The sequence below is a fragment of the Epargyreus clarus genome, unplaced genomic scaffold (assembly GCF_041222505.1).
Source record: "Epargyreus clarus isolate Ecla_fem2 unplaced genomic scaffold, WU_Ecla_fem_2.2 ptg000004l, whole genome shotgun sequence".
Taxonomy (NCBI): domain Eukaryota; kingdom Metazoa; phylum Arthropoda; class Insecta; order Lepidoptera; family Hesperiidae; genus Epargyreus; species Epargyreus clarus.
In genome coordinates, this window is record NW_027332212.1 from 14,678,688 (window position 1) to 14,706,588 (window position 27,901).

The 27,901-nt window shown below is 36.2% G+C and overlaps 2 protein-coding genes across 2 annotated transcripts; both read left to right on the plus strand.

The window, feature by feature from the left end:
- The first annotated feature begins 509 nt into the window (after window positions 1-509).
- LOC140757656 (uncharacterized) lies at window positions 510-27,744 on the plus strand. Its single transcript, XM_073093526.1, has 19 exons — window positions 510-679; window positions 4,142-4,285; window positions 4,582-4,706; window positions 5,081-5,256; window positions 5,858-5,991; window positions 8,629-8,828; window positions 9,502-9,690; window positions 14,586-14,728; window positions 15,161-15,312; window positions 15,714-15,898; window positions 16,345-16,520; window positions 16,704-17,113; window positions 21,231-21,417; window positions 23,911-23,913; window positions 24,195-24,604; window positions 25,008-25,180; window positions 25,503-25,612; window positions 25,736-25,874; window positions 26,094-27,744. The coding sequence occupies exons 2-19, from the start codon at window positions 4,144-4,146 to the stop codon at window positions 26,514-26,516; spliced, it is 3,477 nt and encodes a 1,158-aa protein (XP_072949627.1). The 5' UTR covers window positions 510-679; window positions 4,142-4,143; the 3' UTR covers window positions 26,517-27,744.
- Window positions 10,240-11,049, plus strand: LOC140757057 (uncharacterized). Its single transcript, XM_073092604.1, has one exon. The coding sequence runs from the start codon at window positions 10,255-10,257 to the stop codon at window positions 11,047-11,049; it is 795 nt and encodes a 264-aa protein (XP_072948705.1). The 5' UTR covers window positions 10,240-10,254.
- Window positions 27,745-27,901: the final 157 nt, after the last annotated feature.

Genomic DNA, 27,901 nt, shown 5'->3' on the forward strand with positions numbered 1-27,901 from the left:
GTCGTAAACGCTACTTCCGCCTGCCTCATTGCTTTCAAAGTAAAACATTCAGAAGTTAAACAACGTACAAATAGGCAATTCTTAACTTAAAGTTATAATAATTATATTCTATTTATTTTGTATATTACGATAATGTCAAGAATATAAAAAAAATATCTAAAAAATAAAAGAAAAACACTTTATAGATATTAGATATATTTATAATCAGTAAGTTTTCATTAGGATTTTCCAAAAAAAAGGTAACATGAACAATGTTTTTAGTTTTAACCATAAAGATGAAAATAAAAATTATGAAAATTTTATGTATCCTAATAAAAATATATGGTTTGCATAAAATATGTTTACAATAACCTTCGCTAATGCTTAAACGCTACTAATGTTAAATGAATATTGAATACTTATAAATATATAATGGCAGAGGTTATTTTGTATGTCGTTAAACTACTGGCCCTATAGTGGCTATGTTGCCGGCATGTGAACGAAAAACAACACTTGTTTTCGCGCTTTGAGCGATGGCTGCACGGGTTGGGTGCCATTGCCTTTGAGTTGAATTAAAAAATAAATTTATTTTACGCGGGAAACATGCTTTTTGCATATTGAAATATGGCGTTTTAATTTTATGATTTTTGTTATTGTTTTATTTGTGTTGTAATGCAGTATTTGGATTATTAAGATAAAGGTAAGTGTTATTTTTCTTAAAGTTTACTTTTAATGCATTAGTTGTTAATATATTATTATTTATTTTATATTGTTATTTTAAGAATCTGCATCTATACGATAAAATAAAAAAAAAAAAAACTTATATACTGTTCGGTATCTGGAGCTATTCGCAATAGCGATTTGAGGATGACTGATACTTACCTATCACTACTAATGGTATAATGTTTTTGCAATAGAGAAGAAATACAAGACATGCAATAGAGAAGAGAGCAAAACATAAAATTCAGTACTATGCATCTCATAAATATTTTTCAATGTCTTAAATTTTAAATCGACAAAACTTTACTTTTACATAAAATAGCCATCCAAAGTTATCCAGAGCTGTACAGAGTTTGGCGATATTGCCATAATTTCACCAGCGCCAACGGAATACGGAGCGATTCTGAGGAAATTTATAACATAACTTAACCCATCAGAATACGATATTCATTGCTAATGCCGGCAACCATTTGTTGTTTATGACCAGTTCATTTGATTAGCAAAACATGTTTGGAATAAAATATGTAATTATTATAGTTATAGGTAACATTTTATATGTATTCTGTGTAGTTGGGTCTGCTGCAACCTTTGAAGTAGAGCTCTTCATCATTCTACTTTAGCAGTAACTCCACCACACCTATATCTGCCTTATATAACGGGTGTCTAACGCTGCTTTGATCTACTTTAAAGGTTTTGCAAATGAGTTATACGAAGTATTTCAACTTAGTCGTTAAGAGTAGTTACGTACGTAGGGTAGGAGTTTAATTCAGTTTAGGGTTAATGCAGCGTGCAACGGTGAGTACATTGTGCTACCCCTCATTATTAAAAAAAGTCTCACTCCTGGGCACGGGTCTCTCTTCATATTTAAATCTTATGGCATAGCTGGTGAATGCTTGAAGAATTTACAAATGCTCCAACGCAAATTAGAGGCAGTTGGTAGAGTATCCTCATAAAATTATAATCAATCTTGTTATCTTATGAAGGTTGAACAAAGCAGTCATCATATTCGAAGTCTTCTTTCATAAAACGTAATTCAAACAATAATAAAAACAGTAAATCACAAATGTAAATAAAAACACACAAAAACTATAATTACGTAAGTCAGTTGTTCTCAAATTAGGCGCGTCACAGTCGAGTGCTCAGCGACCTTCCGCTCGAGAGCGACAATACGCCACAAATTACTAGTCATTCATTATACGTTAATGTACGGTTTTATGGAATTTTTGTCAGCATTTAGGATCGTCAGTCTCGTAACTATAGACCAACGGTTTTATCTATATAAAAATGTGATACCTATAACATTTCACACTATTGATTCTAGTGGAAATGTATAATGGGATCTCATAACCATAGGTAATCGTTGTTAATATCTATAATAGGTATCTACTCTTGGGTGCGATATCCTAAGAAAATTAAATTGAAGTGAAGACGTCTCTGATATCTTATTTATTACCATATATTTAATTTGGAATATTTTTATTTAAAAATACGTGCAAGACCATAAGGTAATGCGGGTGGAGTGATACCACAAAAAATCGGTGCCATATAAGATTCGAAACCTGTAAAATGTAAAAAAGTCTGTAATCCAAATCAATTATGGATATTACGCTTAATTAAATTCTTCTCATTCTATAAAATAATTATTACCTACTTCTATTATTTACTTTACTCTTCAATCCTGAAAACCGCACCAACTGGAGTTACTAAAAGAACGTAGCCCCGTGTATATATGAATATTTCTCTACTTTCATTGTTTTAAGTACATTTGGTATGAGATGTGCAAATGTTTTTTGCATTTAAATTGCATAACATTTTAAATTTGATTTCAATCACTCCAATGGCATTGGACTGACATGGGGACTATGTGGGTGACTATCAGTTTCTCATGGACCAGTGTAGTTTATTTTTATCTTTCAGTAAATAACTGTAAAGTGCGTTGTTATATTCACAGTTATATAAAGTAACCATTTTATTATAATGGTAAAATTGTCACGTTTTCATAATATACTTTTGTTATGTAAAATTCATTAACGCGGCAATCACGAGGTTTTATTATAATATACTCCATATAAGAAGTAACCTTGTTTTTGTAAAGTTTGATCTAATTCTGAGATATATTTTTTGCAAAAATTAGAACTAAATTATTTAATATAGAAAAACGAATAAATAATTTGTGGTGTCAAATTTAGTAACAAAGTTACCTTATATTGCTTCTCGTACCTCTGAGGACTAAGTTGGAACATCTCGTGTAAATGGATGACTTTTAAACCAGAACACAGCAGCGCTTCATATTTTGGTTATAAGGCAGAAAAAGATATGACGGTGGTGCCTCCGGAGACGAACCACAACGGTTTCTACCTCATTTAACAATGATTTGATGTGAATTGATCGCAATACCACTGGCAGTTACCAATACACATTGGATTGTCTGCATGTGTGCTATTTTTTGAATAAATTCTTTAAAATACTTTGTAGGAAAAATCTGATCTGATGGAACACAATTCTAGCGATTTTTGAGTAAAGTCAATAAGAGATCACCCCACGGTCATCTGTGCGCATGACCGGAGGCACATAATGCGTTTCCGGCGGAAGCACAACAATCGCCATTTTGATTTGATCTGATATTGTCCGCTCGCGCTCACCGTAGATAATCAATATCTGTTTATACCTATCTGATTGTGATGGTAGGTAATAGCTGTAACGCTGGCCTTCGTGCAAGCAATGATGTAATGATGAATGATGATGGCTGTGTGAATGTAATTTATGTCAAAAACTTAATTGAAGTGTCTGTGATTTCAAAATAACGACCATTTTGAAGTATATGTGATTATTTGTACAATACATTCACACCTTTTGCATTCTAACTATGGGATCCTATACTCGTTGTTTGTTTTCGGCCAGTGCGCAGTGGTTATTCGATGAAGGGGTGATCCGGATTCTTTCGACCCAGATCTTAATGCTTAAAACCCAATATACTTCAATAGTTATTTAAAAAAACATATCATACACTTAAGTCCGTTTGGAATACCCATCTTGAAATTTATGGTTAAGCTCACAGACCTATATCTAAAAATACAGGCCTGTGGTTAAGCTGTTCGATTTGGTCAATGAATAACTTTGCTAGAAGTCGCTGCTGCTCATAGTTTGAAATTATTTTTTAAGTCGCGTTCTGGGTCAGAGAACTCAGAGGAAGATAAAGTCATTTAAAAATATAGCATATACTTACCTAAATAATGTAATTTTATGAAATTTTATCAAAATTCATATAAAGTGATACTTCCGATTCTGATACTTTTATAGTGATACCTGACGGACGTCATGTAAATTTAACACAATATACAGTGTTGACAGTAAAATTTTATAGAGTCCATATGTATGCACGATGTGGGTTCTATAAAATTTTACAGTTTCCGAACATCATCAGCAAGTTTTCTATTCACAGCAATGGGGTCAGGTGCATCGGCGTTAGCAGGCGAGACTCCAGGGGCGGACCTGAGGTTACCGAGCGCAGGTCTACGGTTCACCGTTAGCCAGCTACGGGCTCTGAATTCATATGTCGATACGTTGTATGAAGAAGACCAAAAAGGTGATTTTATAAAATTTATGACTTGCAAATTTTTGCGAATTTTCTAAGTTTATATGCTCACTTGCACCTGTTGTTGACAAGATTTTCAATTAAACTGGAGCTTGTAATTATGCCTAGCTAGCCTAGTAAATCGAGCCGCGAATGAATCGTGGTGCATTATGTGAAAACTACAAGTAGATTAACTGTGCGTTTGCTTTTTAACAATTAGTTAAATAAGTATTTTGTGGGAATATAGGTAATTAGAGCTAAGAACATTGCATATAACTGTAGGTAAATTATACAACATGATTTCGCAGGGCGACTGTCCACGGAGACAGAGTGCGCAGTAGAATGCCTCGTGCAACGTATCGTCGATGGCGCTGGGCAAAGAGACCCTAGGTTTCGATGTTGCCATCTCATAGCTCTACATCGGGGAAAGAGGGTGAGTTTATTAGACTGAAAATGCAAAAAAAGCATATACTCCTCGTGTTGGCAAGTAGTCCCCACTTTCCATACACCATAGACATTTTTTATCAACCGCGGACAGGATTGAGGTCCTTCCTTGGTATATGTGTCGTCTAAGAGTATTTTTCTTATAAAACACTTCAATTTACAACACAGCAATGTTTGACACTATTGTTATGACTTATGAGGCATGGATAAGTTAAGCGGTGATGCCTTTGGAGTTGAACCACAGAAAGTTTCTACCACCGTAAGGTATAGGGGTATACTTGGTATATTCCTACTGTTCCTCAGTTACCTCCTCTATTATCATTCCGTAAGTAATCGCTCAATTACTTCAAACATAATTTCAAGATGCGTTCCCGTTCCCTGGAGTACCTAGTAACATTGGACTCGCTACCAACTCTGAACGCGGACAGAGAGGATTGCCACCTGCAGGACGGGCCGGTCGGCTACGGGAAGATCAGGCTGTCCGGCCGCGAGGCGGACAAGTGGGCTGAGTTTCTTACACCTTCTGGCTATTTGTGTAGGTGAGATAACTGAAAATAGTTTATTAAGTAATGATATCGTCACAGGAAAGGCTAAAAGGTTAACACGCAAGTAAGTTTCTTTGCATATTAGATTTTAGCCATTCCAGTGACGATATGTTTGTAAAGTTTTATGTAAGTAACCGTTAAATTGTATGATATAACGTACTTTTAAATAATTAAAAGTATACACGTGCGGTTGTGTGACCTTAGCAAAATGGTCTTTAATTTTGATAGTAACATTGAATTAATAAGACAATATACATCAGTAATAATACAAGTTAGGTAAGTATGATTTAAAATAAAATCATAATACAACTTTTAGCGCAAAATTGCATTAAGCAATTTTCCGATTTTAATAAAAAATACGCCATTCTATCCTGGTGACTTCGATGTTACTATGTATTCAAAAATTTCGCACGACAAAGTAGCTTGTTATACAGGTAACTACTGCTACGGCCGCCCAGGTACACTGTATTCAACACTATATGAGATGCTATGTGAGGTCGACCAATGATGCGGTGACTTGAGGACTAAGTTCGATCACCTTGGATAAGTATGTCTTCCTAATGAAAGCTGATGTGATAGCGAGATGTATGTGCAGGGACAAAGTGGTGGAGCGCTGGGTGGAGCTGATAGCCCGCGGGGCAGCAGCTCGTGGTGGAGGCGCCTCCAGGGCGGTCTCCCCGTCAGCACACCCTCACTCGCGTCCACACACATACTGCTATCTGGAACGTAGTAAGTGACTTCTACCATCTGGTAGGACCCAGACCCTCACTCCAGCGGATACCATATCCATAGCACAAACACTTCAAGTTTTCTATTCACGTTCACATTACAGTGTACCCATTTGTTTACTTGGTATGTTTTCGTAGCATTCACAACATCCTACAAGTTAAGAATGTGTAAAGTATTTAAGTAGTAATCATTTCTTTATTACTAGCCCATTGTTTGGGCAATGTTAAAAGGACATCTATGTCCGTTTAGTACGGGAAATACTCTCACAGTAATGTAATAATTTATCCATATGAAGTATATAAATAACAGAAGTATCTACGAACTATCTATGAAGTATCTATGAACATGACCTACTCCTACGATATTAAGTGTTAATTTTCACTGAGTGACATAAAAAAATAAGATTTAACCTAACTAACTTACTTAAGTGGCACTATAAGTATACAGTTTTGCAAAAGAATTTCCTATGTAATGTAAAAAAATATTTTTGAGAACTAAACTAAAACTAAAAGAAAAATAAAGAATGAAAAGGTATAACAATAATCCGATTCAACTATAAACTGAACATGAAAGTCACGTGTAACAGTGTGAATCGGAACGGCACTTCTCTGAAATTTTAACAACTACCCGCCGTCGACACGTACGTGTTGGGAAACTTCAGGAAGTTCGTTAGTTCGCGGCTTATCTCGTGCTCTAAATCTCCTCTAAGTTGATTTGCTCAAAGAACGAAGAAGTGGATTGTTCAAAGAAGTTTCATTTTTAAATAAACACTATGATACTGTTAAATAGGTATTTAATAACCTACTAGGCTAAGCTATAATATTAACCTAGGCTTTCTTTAATCATAGTCCCACAGTAAGATGTCTTGTTTCGCGGGTGTCACATGAAAAGACGAATACACAAACACACTCAGAACAGAAATGTAAATTAATCACTTGGATATCTGTTTGACCGGGGATTGAACTCAGATCAGAACCCACTGCCTGTCTGAACGGTATGGTGGTCGCGCCGCCACGCGGGTCTTAAATTTTATCATTCTGATCTAAGTCATAAGTATGATTTTTCCCTATTTTCATATCATTTTGCTAAATTCCAATTAAAAGTCTATACTTGTATTATGAGGGAATGACGACTAATGTTTTTCTATCGTTCAACGTGTAATTTACGTATTTAATCTAGCGTACTTAATAAAATTAATTTAATTGTTAGGTATATTTTAGCGGTATAATGTAGCAGTGTAATCATATACTACCAGTATATATTGTTCAATGAAAAACAGCGGAAACACATAAAATAGTAAAAATAATTTATAACTGTTAATTTTAAAAGACATAATTACTTGCATCCACCAAATTACCAAATTAAGTGGTTAGCGCTATTTCCCGATTGTTGTAATAATGTTAATATACTATTGGTTTTTGTGGTTTTAATTAACTGAAAATTAAAAATAATTTTCAGTCAAAATTACTTAATACCTACCATTTGGTAAATGCTCTTAGTTTTTATTGTCAAATAGTAGTAAGTAGCAAGTGGTAGTAATAAGTAATTTTGGCTGAAAATTACTGAATTGAATTATCTTTCAGTTCATCAATGGTATCCTGTAACGGCTGTAGTTAATTTTCTTATTTCTAAATATGAGTTTGATCATAAATATTAAATCCAAAAGTGACTAGCGTCGGAGGCACCACATTTTCGGGTGTGGATATGAAATTTACTACAAAATGTGAGGATTTCTGACGTTATTATTCGAACTATTAAATGATACACATAGACTACGATCCCATGTATTATTTTTAAACTTATAAAAGTCACCAATGTTGTGTTCAGGTAATTTTTGTCCAAAATCCATAAGTAATGGAATTACACAATGTAAGACATTAATTTCCGCACATTTACTATACAATTGGCTAATAGAGAAAACCCATAAATTCGACAGGCGAATGGGCTCGTAAATGTGGTTTATTGTCGAGGGTTCTTTGTCATTCACTTGATGCTGTTGTCAGACTAGATTTGCCAAACATTCTATTATTCGTTATGTGTGCTAAGTTTGCAGAATTTAGCATCTTGCTTATCCAAATTACATTTTCACGGTTTCAATAGTTACGAGTATTTCTGATATTAATTTTGAGCAGGGAGTAGCAATAGCATTTAGTGATATAATTTGCTTTCCATGATTTTGATCAGGGTGCAAACAAGACGTTTTTTTGTTCAAATTCATGTAAAGTCTAATAATTAGCTCTATACTAGCGCATATTAGCATTGGCTTAAACGCTTAGAATTTTTGAAGCTTGAACCAGTTTCAAGAAACTTTTTTGACTCTGGAACGACTCTCGTCTACTCCACTTCATTCTAAGAGAAAATTTGTAAGATAGGTTATAATGAATAAAATGTGCCGTTACATACTTAATTAGTGAAACAGAATTTCTGTTTCGAAGAAAGAAAATAAAGATTCGCGTACATATCCGTATCTGCGGATTTCGTCAACAAATATCCGTAACGGGTCCTTATTCACAGATATACATTTGTAACGATCCGACATAGTAGCTTTATGATTGATAGATACATAATGTGCCAAGATCAGAACACTGTACAGTTATTGTCGATTGGCTATAACATGTTACCTATTCTATCGTCCAGCGGCCCCGCACTGTGCGTCGGAGCGTCGGCTGGCCATAGTGGAGGGCGCGGCGTGGGTGCTGGTGCGCGCGGGCGCGGGCGAGGCGGAGGCGCGGCTGCTGCTGGGCGCGCGCGCGGCGGGCTGCTCCGCCGCCGCGTACACCTGCCGCGTGCCGCTCACGCACCCCGCCGCGCTGCTGCACTACACCGCCGCGCAGGCCGTGAGAGCTTTTAACCTTTAGCATCACCACATTCAGTTGAAGCTGATAGAACCACTGGTGGGACTCCGGCGACACCTCCACCATACCTATTTCTGCCTAATGGCAGTGTTAGCGGTGCTGTGTTCTGCTTTGAAGGTAACGGAAACATACTTTTCCGAGGCGTTCCAGCTTACTCCTCAGGGGTAGCAACTGATAGATTGAATTCGAATACGTCCCAGCTTTCCTAAACTCAAGAAGGAGCGTTACCTAATGAAAGTTGGTGAGAGAAAAACATTTTCCATTCTAATACTCTTTAGCTTCTTCACACTGAATAATGAAGCGACGTCTGAAGATAGTGGTTTACAAATTTATTGAATACGTCAAAATTTCCGAAATAATTTCTATTTCAATAAGCCGTCAGCAAATACTCATAAATATTGGACAATTTCCATTAATTCCTACTAAAATATACATTCAGAGCGAAAATCTGTTATTATTTATAATTATTTTACTCCCCTTGGTTCGTTCACTCACTTGGTTTTCTAAGAGCTTCGAGGCCAACATCAAGTCAATCTTACGATATTTTCGATATTCACGACAATAAAACTACATTTGGGAGATTATAATTTTATCTACATTGCTATTTCCAATTATTATATTCAGTTGTTAAAAAACTATTTAACTTATATTCCAGGGTTACTATGCAGTTGCCGTGGGTCCACCGTCCTCCATAGTATGTGCAGAGCGAGCTGCCACGTGGCAACTGTGGCACCCTTCGCTAGAGGCCAGCTTGGACGCTCACTGTTCTGATGTATCCAGTGTGGCCAGGATAGCTGGAGCTCTGAATACGTTGATCGATAAGATGAGAGAGGGGTGTTATCAGGTAGGAATTGTTAAAATATTTTTTCGACCATTTTTGTTACAGACAAGTTTTTGCCTTATTGTGGAGAGATAAGAGAATTACCAAGAAAAACTTAATGTTGAAGTTCCTGATAAAGATCCCTAAAAGACTAGATTTCAGCTTTTCAGTAATTCGTAATTTCTATTCGTATTCGTATTATCATAAGGCATTTTACCACGCTTTTATTAGGTTGAGTATGTAACGGAATCTTAGAACTCAATTGTCACGACGAACGTGTTACGAAGTAGACGTGTTATTGCAGTTTTTAAGATAAATTAAAATTAAAGAAGTGTTAAATTAGTATTTCCCTATATTGTGTTATATCATTGTGTTCAGCTTTTAAAAAGGAAAGTAACTGTAATTGTTTATTGACTAGAACGTGAGTGGATATATGTGAATTAACGATAAATAGTTTTAAAATATTCCATGGACGAAGCATAAACGGTTAAACAAACAAAGGATTGAACTTTGAACCCATTTAACATTACGCTCATTACCAGGGAATAATGAAGAAAAGACGACCTGGGGGACGAGAATAATGTTACAATGCGAGTAAAAAAGCAGCGTTCCAAATCAGATAGTAATGACTCCAATCTAACAGAAGACCGACTACGTAAATTAATAAAACAGGATATGACCGAAACTATTACACATCTCGTCACCGAGCAATTAGCTAATCTTAACCATCAAATATCTGGATTTCAAGAGTCGTTATCTTTTATCAATAAACAATATGATTCGCTTTTACAGACAGTAAGTGAGAAAAATGAGATAATCAACAATCTAGTAACAAAAAACGAATACCTTACATCACAGGTTCATAATTTAACGGAAAGGTTGGGCCAGGTCGAGCAGAGCATGCGCTCTACCAACATAGAAATTAGCGGCCTACCCGAACATAAATTGGAAAACTTAACCAGCACAATTGTTCAACTTGGTAATATAGTTGATAATCCCATTGCCGACACCGATATAATGCACGTGACACGAATCGCGAAGATCAATAAAGAGAGCAACCGACCACGGTCCGTGATTGTGAAACTACGCAGTCAACGACGTCGCGATGAATTACTGGCTGCAGTATCGAGATTTAATAAGAAAAATCGCGATAAGAAACTTAACTCGGAATATCTTGGTCTTGGTGGGCGTTGCGTACCTGTATTTGTCTCCGAGCATCTAACGCTTACAAACAAACGCCTTCATGCAATAGCTCGTTCAAAAGCTAGGGAAGCTGGTTTCAAATTTGTTTGGATACGAGATGGTAGAATCTTTGTGAGAAGGAACGAACAATGCCACGCTATTTACATAAAGGACGAGGAAAGCTTACAATTAATTGTTTAGTTTAGATTAAAGACCCTATTTTTTTTCCTCTTTTCTCTTTGTGTGTGTATCTGTATTATTACCTAAAAAATGTCTGTGTGTATTTATTACCAAAATGTGCGAGGCTTAAGGACCAAAACGGAGGACGTTCTTAAAAACATTCTAATGAATAACTACAATGTAATCGTACTCACCGAAACATGGCTCAACAGCAACATAGAGAATAGAGAGTTCATCGATAATCGTTATACCGTGTACAGAAGGGATCGGTTGTGCTCAGTTAGTTCTAAGAAGGATGGAGGAGGTGTTATGATCGCTGTATCAAAACACATTCGGTCATCTAGGTTCGTTGAATGGGAGAGTAATACAGAAGACCTATGGATTTCACTTGATGTGAAAGTTAACAATACTGTCAACAAGATATTTATATGTGTTGTATACATACCCCCACCCGTCAGCTTAGAAACTCTGTCTAGTTTTTTAGAACATACCAGCGATATTTTGAGCAAAACTGAGCAAGTAGTAATATTAGGCGACTTCAACTTAAGTTTTATTCATTGGTCGCGTAACGCAAGCAGCGCCTCTTGTAGCCCATCAAACTATAACTCCAAGCTAGGTTTGTCACTCATTGATTTTATGTCCCTTAATAACCTGTGTCAAATGAACGATGTACTTAATGAGGACAATAGAATATTAGACCTTGTTCTCACAGATAATAGTAGCCTAGAAGTTGTAAAATCAATTGATACTATTAGTAAACTTGATCATAAGCACCCTCCCTTGTTAATCACCATATCATGCCAAGCACGCCATTTTCTTAACCCAGTCATAACGCCAAAACACAACTATTTTAAAGCAGATTACGGTAAAATTTTAGCACACTTGAAGGGCATAAATTGGTCATTAGAGTTAAGTTGCTGTCGAAATGTAAACGATATGACATCTTTGTTTTACCAAACTCTAAATAATATAGTAGATAAATATATACCAGTATCAAAACCCAAAAATAAGAAATTCCCCCCGTGGTTTACCAACTCTCTAATAAAGTTACTCTCTGAGAAAAACAAAAAAAGAAAAAAATATTTAAAATACAAAAATCCTCGCGACAGACTAGAATTTGAATTATTACGCGACCGAAGTCAAAAATTAACCGATCAATGTCTTTACACCTATAAGAAACAAATTGAGAGTAACATTCAAAAAAATCCAAAGCGCTTTTGGCGATTTATCAAAGACAGACGGCGCGGCGACTCTACCATACCAACTGAAATGTTCTACGCCAACTATACCGCGAAGACCGGGCCGCATATAGTGGAAATGTTTGCCAATCATTTTGCGTCGGCGTTTAACAAAACATCATTAATTAACTTACCCGACTATATACCTAACGATTCATCCTGCATAAGCAGAATGAAATTTAGCGAACTAGACGTACTACGTGCTATTAAAAAGCTTGATGAATCCAAAGGTGCAGGTCCAGATGGAATTCCACCAGTCTTTATAAAACGTTGTGGTTCGGGTATTGCTTTACCATTAACCATAATTTTCAATCGCTCCTTAAAAGACGGAGTATTTCCCGATATCTTTAAACAAGCCAAAATTCTGCCCATTTTTAAAAAAGGCGATAGTAAAGATATGAAAAACTACCGCCCTATTTCAATACTCTCATGCATCTCGAAACTCTTCGAATCTTTGGTTTGTCCTATAATCACACGCCACTTAGACGTTATCATCTCCGAACATCAACACGGTTTTAGGAAGGGGCGCTCTGTCCAAACTAACCTAGCAAACTTTACCTCTTATCTTAGTAAAGAAGTGGATAGAGGCCAGCAAGTTGACGCTATCTATATGGATTTTTCTAGCGCCTTTGACAAAGTTAGTCATTTGCACCTTATAGGCAAGTTAAATAGGTATGGGGTGAGTGGATCCTTATTAGAGTGGTTTAGATCTTACCTAGCAAAAAGACTACAGTTTGTGGTACTTAACGGCCATAAGTCACACGAATATTTTGCCGATTCAGGGGTTCCTCAAGGGTCTCACTTAGGCCCCATCCTTTTTCTAGCATTTATAAACGATATTACTTCTGTCATTCTGAACTCTAGATACTCTCTTTTTGCTGATGACCTAAAAATATACAGGACAGTTACATCAATTAACGATGCCAACCTTATCCAAAGTGACCTCGATAGAATCAATGAATGGTGCAATGCGAACAATATGACAATAAATACTAAAAAAACCTATCATATAAAATTTACCCGAAAAGTAAACAATATATCAGCGACGTACAAACTAAACACTGACAAATTAACGGAAGTAAGTGAGATCCGCGACTTGGGCATAATAATGGACAAACAATTAAGATTTAAAGCACACCTTGATTCAACCGTTAGGCAAGCAGCAAAAATGTTAGGGTTCCTGAAAAGAAATACAAAAGAATTTATACTACCTAAAACCAAAATAATATTATATAACGCACTGGTCAGAAGTAAACTCGAATATGCATCAGTAATTTGGAATCCCCAATATGAAACTCATTCTCAGCGAATCGAAGCTTTACAACGTTCGTTTACAAGACACCTAGCTTTCCATTCAACTGGAGTCTCCCATATGGCCACTTACGACCTTCGACTAAAGCACTTCGGAATGATGTCGCTCTATAATCGCCGTTTATTGCTTGATGTGTGTTTCCTTAAAAAGCTTTTGTCTGGTGATTTAGTCTCCAATAATCTGCTTAGCAACATAAGTCTTAACATCCCTTACAGATATCCGCGTAATTACATTAAGAATATCTTTTATATTCCCAGGAGCAGGACAAATATCCTCAAAAACTCTCCGATTTCTCGCGTATGCGCTGAGTACAACCGATTATCATCTAAGAACATAAATATTGATATTTTTCACGACACTATACTCAACTTTAAAAAGAGGCTCATCTCTCTTCTCTGTCCTGAGTAAGCCATACGTATTTTATTTTTTCATATGTATGTACTTAATATATGTTTATTACTTTTTTTTTCAATAACATGTCTCAAATTTGGCGATTGTTGTACACTCCAGTAAGTGGCATGCATACTGGCCTATATCTTGTGAATGTTACTTATATGAATGTTTGTATGTTATGCTGTTGTTGTGTCTAAAATAAATAAAATAAAAAAATAAAAATAAAAACTCTATTTTGATCCACTTTGAACGGTCCGATTAATTGAAAACTTTGAAGAATTATCAACAACCGATGACAATACATGATTTTAATAATTTTGTCCCGTTATCTCCATCAGAATCGTCAGGATTTTCTTATGCGATTTTAGCGTGGTTTTTAGTTTTTAAACTATAATTATTATTTGTATAAATTAAATAATTTGGACCTTTTTAATTTAAAATCAATTGGGCTTGAAGTTTCAAATTAGTAGTTTTATAAATTGTGTTAATTTTAAAACAGGAGAAACAAGCTTTGAATTAAATACTTATTTTAGTTTTATCTATTTCAATAAATTATTTTACAAAAGATTGATAATTTATAAAGTTTCTTAATAACTAAAACTGTTTGTTTCCAGGGCTCAATAAGCTTGCTGAGTCGTTACGCCGCGAGCTGTGCGCTCCGCAAACGACTGGACCGTTGCGCGGTGTACCAACTTTCTTCAGCAAGATGCTGCGTTTCTGCACACGCTTCGCATCATCTACTATTGGTTTTAGATTCGTATGTTTGAAATTATTTTAAAATTTTGTAGGTTTTTGGGTAAATGGAAGTGGAATTTCGAGATGCAGTCTTCATATGTAAAGTGCTTCTGAGGCTTAGAGTCATCAATAATCAACAAGATTATAACTTTAACGATCAAAACCATAATCCGAATGATCGAACCATATTCATTAAAGACGTGCGACTTGGTTCAGTTGGTATAATAAATATTGTAATTCAAAATGCGGCATTTCTATTCACCTTTTTGCTGTTTACGTAAAACGTGTGAAGAAGGAAAGTGCACAAAAGCTACAGTGTTCAGTTACAATCTTTATTGAATTGATTTATCAGTACTATCATTGAAGATTGAAGAATAAAAAAAAATACGTAAAGTTACATAATTATCCTGGGGATATTTTCTGAAGCATCAAGTTTATATTTGATTTTTGGCAGGCTTCTACACATGTGTGAGCGTGGCGGTCCGGCAGGGTACATATATCCTTTAGAGAGAGGATCATATGTGCGTCGGGGAGCCAGGGACACGGACTGGAGCGCTGATGCTAATTGTTTGAGGAGCTGTCTGCTCATGCTGCATAAAGTTACTGGTGAATATTGAATATGGGAATAAGTAATGATGTTTCTTGAACACAAGAAGACTTTTATGTTATTGAGAGTAAAAAAGATTTGTTACCTTATTCAGAATGCTTTTTAATGACAAATAGTCGCCAGCGTCAATGGTTGGATTTTATGAAAAGTAAGAATCACTATGCAACAGTGACGAAAGCTGGAGATAATTGACGATAGTTGACGACGATACTCGACAACAATTAGAGATAGTCGGGGACGGTTATCAATATAAACTGTAGTTCGTGTATTACTAGCCTTTCTGTTTTGTGTAATAGTTTTTGAAGAATCAGCCTTTGAATTGATTATTCTTTAAATTTAGACGATAGCTGTGTTATGAAAAATAACTCAACAAGACAAGTAATATTTTAAGCTTTTTTAGGTACCGAAGAAATTTTACCAACGCCATCAGAATCGTTAGAAATAGCGCTGTTCTCGCGATGGGAGAGCTTGAACAGAGAATCAAGGGCGTCTTCAGGCCCCACACCCAAATACACAAAGCGACAATTACGATACTTGTGGCGAGTGGCGAGCGAGCTCGTCAAGTGTAAGCGGATGGTTGTTTATGTGAGTAGCGGTTAGAAAAAGCGTTTTATAGTGCTAACTTTGTTTTTGTTGCGAGTTCTTAACTTGTCTAGTTCGTATGTTTGTAAGAGTCAATTTTTGCAAATGAGTTTTAAAGTTAACCCCGAACTAATTTAGCTGTAATTTTACATGTGTCTTTTGGATGTCAATGCATTAGAGTAGCTGAGAGACAGCATTTTAATTCCATGGGTAGGCAATAATTGTTCCATTATCATAGGGGGATGGTCTACGATGGTGAACCAGTTATTTTTATGTGGTTTTCTGAGAATAATATAAAAAACCTGTTTTTTTTAAACTATTTTTCTGATTTCATTAGTGATTTAGTAAGGATCTATCTAATCTCTATAGGACATAAAATAATAAGTTCACCAAACAGTTCATAAGCTTTCCAAGAAACAATAATGTCCTAAGTTTATTTTCTCTACCAGGAAAATCACAGTATCTTCCGCGCGAACCTCATACAAGCTACTTCCCTGAACCAGGAGTCTATCGAGGAGTTGGTCCACATCTTAGCCATCATGCTGGATCAAGCCCGCGACTTATACTTAAACAACTACCAAACTAGGACTATGGGTGAATTTGATCGAGAACTATCCACTTACAGGTAAAATATTATGACATTTTTAACATTACATTTTTATGTTCATGTTTCGAGTTATTTTATAGAAAGTGGGCACAGAATCTCTAATCATAATCATAATGTACTTTGAAGATTTTGTTGGAAAAATTTAAATGTCCACTGAAATTTGTAAAGTTCTTGATTTTCCATCTCGTTCTTGTTCTCCAGATCCAAGAAATGGAACAAACTGAAAGACTATTATGACGCATCATCAGCTTGCCTCATCGACGCAGTCCGTAGGGACCCCGACCTTCGCCGGGAAGACCTGAAGGACGAGACCAACGTCATGAAGAACATCCTCGGCTGGCTCTACAAGGGCGCTAAGGATGATCGGAAGTACCTTGGACCAGTCCTGAAACCCTTTCTAGAATCCCTATTCACAACTTCCTTGGAGAATGCTTGGTTTTTAGAAGACTTTGATGCGAGGAAATGCGAGAATGAGTTCGAAGGTTTACGAGAGTTTTGTATGGGGGTTCATGAGGGGAATATTGAGCCGTGTATGGGTTTGCTGGATTCCGCGAAGAAGTTTGCTTGGGCTAAGGCCATGGTGGACTTAGTGGACCGATATCGACATTATGGTGAGTATTATCAGATAACTCTATAATTTAAGGGATGGGTAATGGAGTTCAGGACTTTTATACATTTTGCATACAGTAATTGAAGGCCTCTCATACACTTTCATGCATTTTGCTACCTATATATTTCTTGAACATAATAACTTTATACACTGGTTGTCTTCATTTATAGGCATTTTATTTTAAGCAACTTTGAGAGGTAAAAACATGTGGAAGCTTTTTTATTTAAAAAAAAAGAAAAAGTAAAGAAAACACATGTATCACCTTCATCTACTCATGTCTCCAATCTTCTATCTTATTTAGTCAAATTGTTGTTCATATTTATCAAAATTGAAATATGATTCAAGTTGAAATTTAAGATATCGATCTCCATATCTTGACAGTATGACAGTCAAATAAAGTTCTTGGAAAAATCCCCGTAGATCAAAGTTTGTCGGTGTTACGGCGGGCGGAATACGTTAACATTTTAATACGACCACTCTAACCTGACCTCTGGAGAGAGCTTTCCAAAAGGTTAATATTAAAGGGTGGTTTGAGGTTGGAGGTCAAAGGGATTGGCTGGATTTAATGCTGATTCTTAGCTCGCAGATGAAGATGTTCAATAAATGGATTTAAACATTTTGGAATGTATGATTGGAATTTATTCGTGTTCAATATTGTTTCTTTTTATCTTGAATTATATCAAAGTTTATTTATTGAAATTGTTTGGGTAGGACATAGATTAGTATAGAAATCTCACTGTCTTGTAATTGAAGGAAACCATTAAATGGCTTAAAAGGCTAACATTTCTGTCAGCCATTTAATGACTGTCATGGTGTAATTTACGCGGAACAATGCCGACATGCGCAGGTAGGTGGTGCAAAAACACGAAATCGAAGAAAAAGAGCGGAGAAATATCGTTTCATTCGTAAATGATCTATTTTCATTCGTAAATTATTTTCAAATACGAATGGATGACAGTGACAATTTCAATTGTGGAAACTGGTTACATTTTCTTGTAATCTCTAATGTAGTAAGAGTAAGAGAGTAGTAAGAGAGTAATCTCTAATTATCTATGGGGCAGTAGTAGAGATTTACTGATGAAAATAAGGTTTGTTTTTACTAAAGAGCCATCGCAAAGAATTCAAAATCTAAATCAAAACCTTTAACATCTTTTCATTATTGTAAAGCGAAAACTAGCACTTGCAAAATTTTCATCTCGTATTCTAAATTAATGTATTTAAACACAGGTTGCAAATAACGACTGTCTATCTATGTCTCATAATTAAACTAGTTTCTCAAACATACTTTCGTATAGTTCTATTAAACGAAGTACTTACGTCGACAATATTGTTTGAGTGAGTAAGTAGGAAACTGCGGTGAGTTTAAAATCTCCTCTAAGACCGCGATTCCCTATCTTGTTCCCGTCTTCCCGTTTGAAGAAGGTTTTGGGTCTTAGCAACCGGAACAAGGGAATATTTGATCAGTATGTTTATTATTTAGTTCTGTGCGGTTAGTACACTAAACGAACACAGAACACATAACGTAAATAATATAAAACTATAATGGAATTTATTAAAATTAACATTTTTTTAAGTACATAATGCTTATCTTTGAGCACCTTGAATTATGTATAATATGATTCTCATTCCTTTTCTTGAAATGGTCGGTCAAGGTATTAACATTATTCTTTTATAAAGCATTTTGAGGTGAATTGCGTGTTATAGACGTTTCCTAATTGGCACCATAGCAACAATTTGGCATTTAATGGTTTCTACTCTCTTCAGATCATCGGTCCACCTGCCCAAGATGGACGGTGTTACTTTTTCTTAAATACAGCCACTTATTACATTTACAAAAATAATATCACTATTAAGTATGTATATCTAAGGCTCTTTTCGTAACGTTACATTTCCTCACGATAGATATCTCCTAAAAATAATTGGCAATAGAATAAACATAATGTTTAATATAGCAGCGAGTATATTGCCTGGTTCTTGTAAAACAGAAGCAACGAAATAATATACATAATGTACAACAAATACATTAGAATTGCGTCCCGCGCATCCCCCAAGGCTGAGCACAATTACCGGGAACTTGGCAAACTTCGCCGACCTTTTAAAGGAGGTAACTTGGAGTTTCTGAGTAATATTGACGGATGTGTTGTACGAGTTTTGAACTAAATACTTCATGTATTTGATTCACAACGTTTCCTTGATCCTCTGCTTTGTTGGTTCTGAAAAAAATCTTTATATATTGGCTAGGTTTTGAGATCATACGTTTGAAAATTCACTCAATTTGGTATTTTTAATATCTGAAAAATTAAAATTCAGTTTAATGCATTGAGTACGATATCACACTAAATCATAGAAAATAATAATATGTGAGTTGACGTTGAATTATTTCATATGTTTCGATTGCTATCTTTGTATTTTCACGTATATTTGTAGATTCGTGATCAGTAGTACTATACTGCTATCGACTGTATTTAATGTACACGACTCAAATCTACTAAATAAATTAAACATTTGGTATTTTATACCTTAAACACTTTCCAAATCCCTCAAATTCCTTGGTAGGTCAAACATAAATAAATCTATTTGAAAATGGAGCTTGTTGGGTTATATCAAAAGATTTATTTAGTGGCAATACATTGGAAGGGAATTTCAAACGATTGCACGGTTCGGTGGCGGCGGAGAGCCCTCCAGCTGTTGCTATTGCTGGCTCACTTTTATTAATCCCGTCAATATTGGAGTTTACAAAAATCGAGTGTTATCGAAATAAAACGAAGGTACTATAACTACAGAATGAGTTTTAGTTTAGTTCGTAATAGTATATCTTGCACTGACAATATTTTTTCCATGTAGTTATTTTCTTTTTCTTGTTAATTAGAGCAAGGCTTGGGATTATATTTGTGTCTTTGGGAGATGATAGATTGAAACGATATATATTTGGAGCAATATTTTACTCGAAGAGAACAAGATAACAAGATGCTCAAAAATATGTAATAACTGAGTTTTGTGATAAATATTTTGATTTGAAAATCAGATGAGATCATTTATTTAGTTTTGAAATTAGGAGAGCTAATAACATATTTTTCTGACCAACTCAAAGTAGGCATACTTAGCACTTCCTTGAAAGACAACTACTCAGCTGCTATCTACTCTAATCTACTCAAAAACATGTTATGTTTGTTCCATAGACAAACTAAAACGTGTTCATAGACACCCACACCAAGAAGAAAATAAAATTGAGTTTACATTCATACCTGTACTCTTAGTATACGTTTTTACGTTTTTACAAAAATGACCGTTCTTGTTTTTGTTTACGTATTTCCCATACATTTCCAATCAGTTCTGATACAGTCCGCTAGGGACGCTGAACGTACGTTGGAAATGTATTTGCCCATACCTTTCCAACGTAAACAAATACGAAACAGTCATTTTTGTAAAAATGTAAAAACTCATACTAAGGGTACCGCTCAGGGACCGCAACTGAAACCAACAGCATCTTACCGATATGGTGCCCACTTCACACTCACTTCTCAACATAGAATAACTACTTTCAACAATAGAGACGACAATAACAGACCAGACGACAAGTCTACGCATTTTTCCAGAATGGGTATTTTATGTAATGGAATTAATGTTGAGTGACAAATATGTTAATGTAATCGCTGGTCTTTGCGAGGCATTTTTCGTGAGCGAGCATCAATGTAATAATGTGATACGACAGGATTTTGAATACTGGACGCATTTTAGTAGGAAAAAATTAAGCGTTTAAATATTAACGGTTCAGAAATGTAATCTTATTAAAGGACTTATTGGGGGTCGACTGCGGTGTTGAACTTTTCCTGAAACTTTGTGATAATGTTTTGCACGTCTTTTGCTTGATGGGGTAAGCGGACCTTTAGAAAGTATTGCAACATCTTGGAAGATACATGGACCCATTTCCACTCTTAGTATCTGCAACCGCAAGATACCTTTTTTAGCTTCCTGATATGATGGGAAGGGGATACCGTAGCTCGTATTCCAGGTCCGATCCATCCGGACAATAGTTCTGAATATTTATAACAACTAAACCTACTTCATTGGTTTCGTTATTCTAGATATACAGACTATGATTAAGTCAATCTTTCCAGATTTCCGCATAGTGTTCCCGACGGGTGAGGGTCTAGCAGTGTCGTTCCCAGTGAAGCTACCCTCTCGCCGCGAGCACAGCTCTGCGAGGATCCTGACACTGAGTCGCCGGGACAAGGCCGAGGCGAAGCTGAGACTGGCCAGGAGGTGTGTGCTCGGCGCTTTCAACTCTGCGCTGGTTGGGCGACGGTGAGTTAGAGATATGTTATATGTTGTGATTTATAGATATGTCATAGGCTTAGATAAAATAATTTTCTACAGGTATAGGTTCGCTTTAGTTCGTTTAGGGAATAATTGTCAAAAAATATTCCTTAATGCTCGTTTATAATGTACGGACGGAGTAAATTTACCACAGGATTTTGTGATAAATTTACTCGTATTTCTTGTAGATTCTTTAGTTTACGCTGTTATTGTTTCTCAGTCTATGCTTTTAGACTAACTGTCTTAAGATGTAGGTTGTCAGTGTGATCCTACACCACAGTGGTACAACTATTTCTGATGTAGTTTATTGGACCGATCTATGTATTGGATTTTTGATGGAACTTCAATATTTTTTTAAATTAATAAAATACTTATCTTATTCTTAGCAAAGCTGTAGATTATATATTTTTGTTTGTATAGCTTAACAGGCTTTACAGATTTATTACAAAATAAAAATATAAATTTACCCTTATTATTAATTCTTGAAAGAAAATTACACTTTGTTAACATTATTACAACACAGTTCCTTAAAAACATTGTCATCACAAGTCTCTGTGGGGACTTGTTATCTTCAATCATAAAAGACTTCCGAGCCCCGAAGCGAAGTCTCACATACTTGTGAATATATTTACATTTAAATGTGTGATTACAATATAATTTACAACATTCCAAATAGGTATATAATTTCTTTTATTTGTTTGATATACAGGGTTACTGGAAATTCGATACATTCCCTTGGAGGGGTAAAAGTAGAGCTCATTTGCAACAGGTTTTGTCATTAAGTACCCTAGCCGATAGTGATTTGTTATTGAGATATTCAAGTTTATGTGTTTTTATTTCTCAGTACCGATTTCAGGCAAAAAATAAAATGCTCCTAAGTGAATGTCCTATTTTGATCCTATTTTTGTGCATAATCTTATACCTAACATCGCAACACATTCTTAAAATGACAATACGCGGTCGTAGTACTCTTAAACTTTACGTTATGGAGGTCAATTTGCTTCCACGCCCTTCAAACCGTAATACAGCAGCGTTTAATTCTGCTGTTATGAGGCAGAAGTTGGTGTGGTGGTGGTGTCGCTGTAGTTTCACAATAGAAGGTTCTACCACCTTCAAAAACTGAAGAAAATATAAGCTGTAGGAGATACTCCAGACCTTAGACCTTGTTTATTTCTACATTATATGCTGCAGTATTCTCCTGAAAGTAGTTTCTTAGACTTCCCTTTTTCATTATCTATTAAGCTAAGTGACATTTATAACCTATCACCATTCAGTGCACGGATCGTGTACAGTTTCCAGCACTTGGCCGCGACATTAATCGCGCGACGCTCGTTTTATTATCGTCTGCACCGATCCCATAAATAACGCTCACTGAAAATCTTTTATCCTGCTTCATGCGTACGGATAGCAGAAATCACGGTACCATACTATAGGATTATATACGATACGGTTTTCTATATTATTTTTTTCTGTTAATATGTTGAAATTAAATATTAAAATGTATAATTTAGGTAATGTAATTATGTTTTTAGCTTGTTATATTCCTAAAAATAAAACTGAATTTTGAGCTAACTGAAGTGAATTTTGAGTAGCAAAAGAATATGCAATCCACCATGTAAGTGGCCATTGCGCCAATTTCCGACCTTGGACATTAGTTATGTATCTACCCCAAAGATGTTTGGAAGATCTCTAAACACTAAGTTAGAATGTCTTGTAAGTGTCTCTAACTTTCCACACACATTTTAGATACACGTATTTCCAAAGTAAAAAATGATGGGTTTTCCTCAAAAACTTACTAGAAATTACCAATCACGTCGGGTAAAAACATTCATTGTATTGTTCAAACGCCTGTTAATTCGTAGTCAAATTAATCGCTCACGTTTCCTTATCGTCGATAGGGTCAAATAAATTGCGACGACTTAGCAATCTGTTATCGATCTGGACCGCGATTGGATAAAACAAGTCACGTTCTCGGAAAACGAATGCTGAAAGATATTTTCCATTTCGCCCGTCTTTATATTCAGTGTTATAATTAACAAAAATATTTAGGTATAAACATCTATTTCTGCCTAACAACAGCAGTGTTTATTTATTTATATTGGGAAACAAACAATTAATACTATATAACATAGATAAATGGTCATAGATAGAAACAGAGGAATGATTACGGTTTCCTCTTTCACATTTTTCACAAATCAGATTATAAATACCATTTCCCATCAGTAAACGACCTTTCAACTTTTGAGATTTAGCTATAGAAGATATATGGATAATACTGAATTACCGTCAATACTCAACGGAGAGAAATCCGATAAGTTACAGAAGTGCGATCCATTATCTAGACAACTGGTAAAACAAGTCATGGTCTTTTAGCCGTCTAATAATTTTCCGTCTTATGATTTACGTCGGAATATCCCATCCGATTATTCTACGTGACTAGCTCTGAAATATCATTTTAACGACCTTTATAAGGTACAATAGTCAGTCATTTATAATGTGATTAACTGTTGCTGAGTAGTCTTTGTTGAGTGAGTAATGATTTTATCATGAATACGAAGACTTAACAGCTTTTTATGGTAGGAAAATAATGCAGGGGGGAAGTATCTAAATTTTATATATCCATGATTGTCTCAAAATAACTTTAACCTTCAAATAAGACTGATTACTCGATTATATAAAAAAAATGTTGCTAAACAGTATGGAGAAATCATAATTTAAGTTGTGCATCAAGAAGTCTTTACCATTTACTGAATTCATTGTTACAGTCCGAAGCCAATTACTCGGCACGAAAGTACGGATGAAATTCTCACGAGTGTTAAAAATGGCAACTACTGGAGAAACAATACCAAGCCTGACATCATTCCTGCCACCTCCGTCCAGGACATATCTACCCTAGATATGCCAAAAGTCAGGCGAAGATCGCGAAGGAATAGACCTGCAACTTCTTATGGCTTTCCAGAAATTTCCATCACAAGCCAATCAGATTCGAAGACGATAAGGCGGAAGTATCATACGTTGAAGAGCTTGGTGTATACTGAACCGGTGGAGAGTATCAAGGAGTTGAGAGAGAGGCCCCGGTCAGCTGGTTCTACCGTGAGGAACAAGGAAGCGTTGAGTAGACCGAGTATCCTGGAGACTTTGGATTTTATTAACAGTGTCAAAGATGCTTTGTGTGGTAAGTACCAACTACTGAATTGTTACCCAATAATGCTTTGATTTCGTTGAAGTATTTGTTTCGGAATCCTGACGTCACCAATTTTTCTCTTCTATAATATGTTTTTTCATTATTGTTAATTTCTAATTACGTTGAAGCGGTTTTTACGTAATATTAATAGCGAAGCTGATAAGCCTGCCCAATATTAAGTGATCACTCATTCTATAACGACGCCAAATAGTGTAGCGGTCTTGTCTTAACTTTTTCTCAAGTGAGTTTGTCCTTCTGAAAACTTGTGCGAACGTATTGTATAATATGTGTTTTTCTTAAACCTTGGGAACAATACTTATATTATTCCTCAAAACCATAGCATTCTTCTTCAGACAAACACAGGGTAGCTTATGGAAATGTTCTACTTCACCAGTGGACGAGTCAGGAGCATCAGACGTGGAAGACGGGACGTGGTGTGCGGAGGACGAGTGGCTGGTGGGGCAGACCGCGCCACTGAACCTACTGGCCGCTCGCTCTGGAGCACACACTCTACATTTAGCCCTGGGCGATTTGGTCCTAGCGCTGTTACATCGAGGGAAGTTTACTGTGAGTTATATGTCTGTCTATAATCTTTTGTCGACGTAAGTTTGATGTAAAAAGAGGCAGTTGACTACTCATAAAAGATGGAAAAAGCTGAATGATCAAGCTGAAATGTCGTTACATAGTTGATCAGCGAGCATCTTATACAACTTCTCTTTGATTGAATTCTGTTATTTGTATGCGATATATTCACATACTACAGCTACAGGAAGTATTCTAAACAATGCTGGAAAAAGTTGAACTGATTTTATTGGGCTTATCGATATAGACTACTTTTAGTCCCAATTATTTTATAGACATTTAATCATCACCTTGACTAATTTCCCAGATACTCCAAGAGTTATGTTCCTGGCTCGGCGATGCTAGTGAGGGTGCGCTGTTTGCTTTGCATCGCCTGGCGAGGGCTGCGAGATCCAGGAGTAGTGAAAGGTCCACCAAGTAAGTTTTGATTTACTAATAAAAAATAGGTACATTAATAACTAAAAATGATTGCTTGAAAAGAATTTAGTAAACTTAAATAACGGCATAACTAAACGTTTATACATATTGTTACTCTTTCAGCTCCTGGAAACTTCCAGAAGCAGAAGGAGTGGAGAAGGAATCCCCTCAGAAGTACAGGCCGAGGCCTGTGGACTACACGTCGGGAGATGAAGCCCCACAGCCGCCACCGCTACCACGTCATATTAATAAAGATAGACAGGTGAGCAGGGTTTAGACAGAAATTAAATAAAAGTAATTAAGTAGTATATCTTTTTTTTGCGGAACAATGTACCTATGAAACTAGTGTATTGTTATTGTATCGTATATTTACGTATGATATAGTATCGTAACGCGTCAAAGGATAAATCTTATATTCTATAATTATTGTCAATATCCGATAAAATATGACTTAATTTTAAAATATCTTCATTATTTACAGACAACACTAAAACACGAGTACATGCCATCGAAACGGCTACAAGAGTTAGAGCAACACCTAACCCACTTGGAGCAAGTGAAATCCCGGCTAACCTTGAGCCAAAACCTCAACCAACCTCTGAACGACTGCACGGGGATCATCAACCCCATCTACGACATCAAGATGCCCAGGGACAAGTTCAGCGTCAAACGGACCAAATCCTTGGGCAGGACTTTCAGTTCCAGGAACCTAGGTCTGGAGATTACCAGGTATAACATAACTCTAGGCCATAAGACTGGGAAGAAAACCAATGACGTGGTCACAGCGATGACGAATACTTCAGGACAAACTGGCTTGGATCTGAAGAGTAATTTCTTCCAGAGGTACAGTACTGACAACGTTGTTGGTGACTCCTACAAGATTAGCAGAGTTACCATAGATTGATTAGGTGCATTGTTCCTAAGATCCGATCGAAGACTAGCGATGACAATTGAGGAAAATCAGGTTCGGACCTCAAGAGCAAATTCTTCCGGAGACAAAACTGATAACGTTGTTGGTGACTCCTACGTAAAACGGACCAAGTGTTTAGGCAGGACCTTCAGTTCTAGAAACCTAGGTCTGGAGATTACCAGGTATAACATAACCCTTGGTCATAAGACTGGGAAGAAGACCAATGACGTGGTCACAGCGATGACGAATACGTCAGGACAAACTGGCTTGGATCTAAAGAGTAATTTCTTCCAGAGGTATAGTACTGATAACGTTGTTGGTGACTCCTACAAGATTAGCAGAGTTACCATAGATTGATTAGGTGCGTTGTTCCTAAGATCCGATCGAAGACTAGCGATGACTATTCAGGACAATCAGGTTCGGTCCTAAACAGCAACTTCTTCCAGAGACAAAATTGATAACGTTGTTGGTGAATCCTACGTAAAACGGACCAAGTGTTTAGGCAGGACCTTCAGTTCTAGAAACCTAGGTCTGGAGATTACCAGGTATAACATAACCCTAGGTCATAAGACCGGGAAAAAGACGAAAGATGTGGTCACAGCGATGACGGATATATCAGGACAAACTGGGTTGGATCTAAAGTAATTTCTTCCAGAGGTACAGTACTGACAACGTTGTTGGTGACTCCTACAAGATTAGCAGAGTTACCATAGATTGATTAGGTGCATTGTTCCTAAGATCCGATCGAAGACTAGCGATGACAATTCAGGACAATCAGGCTTGGTACTGAAGAGTAACTTCTTCCAGAGACATTACTGGCAACGTTTCATGTAGCACTCACCAACTGACTGCTACATGAAACGGACAATCTTTAGGCAGGACCTTCAGTTCCAGAAACTTAGGTCTGAAGATTACATACGTCATAAGACCGGGAAAAAGACGAAAGATGTGGTCACAGCGATAACGGATATATCAGGACAAACTGGGTTGGATCTAAAGTAATTTCTTCCACAGGTACAGCACTGACAATGTTGTTGGTGAGTCCTACAAGATTAGAGAGTTACCATAGATTGATTAGTTACCTGCATTATAAGATCGATTTAAAGACAAGCGATGACTAATAATTAAGAACAAAAAGTACCCTTACCAGGAGTTTTTACGTTTTGACAAATATGACTGTTTTGGTATTTGTTTACGTATTTGCCCATACAATTTCCAATCAGCGGCCCTAGCGGATTGTGTCAGAACTTGGAAATAGTATGGGCCATCTGACGAACAATTTGTTCTAGGTGTATAGTACTAACGTTGTTGTTAATTCCTACAGAATTTGTCGATCTGTTATAAATAAAATATTTTGGAACATAACGCTAGGTAAAATA

Coding starts and splice junctions, on each gene's coding strand:
- LOC140757656 (XM_073093526.1), top strand. CDS start 4,144: ATGGGGTCAGGTGCATCGGCGTTAGCAGGCGAGACTCCAGGGGCGGAC. Junction 14,729..15,160: donor CTACTATTGGTTTTAGATTC/GTATGTTTGAAA, acceptor GATTTTTGGCAG/GCTTCTACACATGTGTGAGC. Junction 16,521..16,703: donor CGAGAACTATCCACTTACAG/GTAAAATATTAT, acceptor CTTGTTCTCCAG/ATCCAAGAAATGGAACAAAC.
- LOC140757057 (XM_073092604.1), top strand. CDS start 10,255: ATGCGAGTAAAAAAGCAGCGTTCCAAATCAGATAGTAATGACTCCAAT.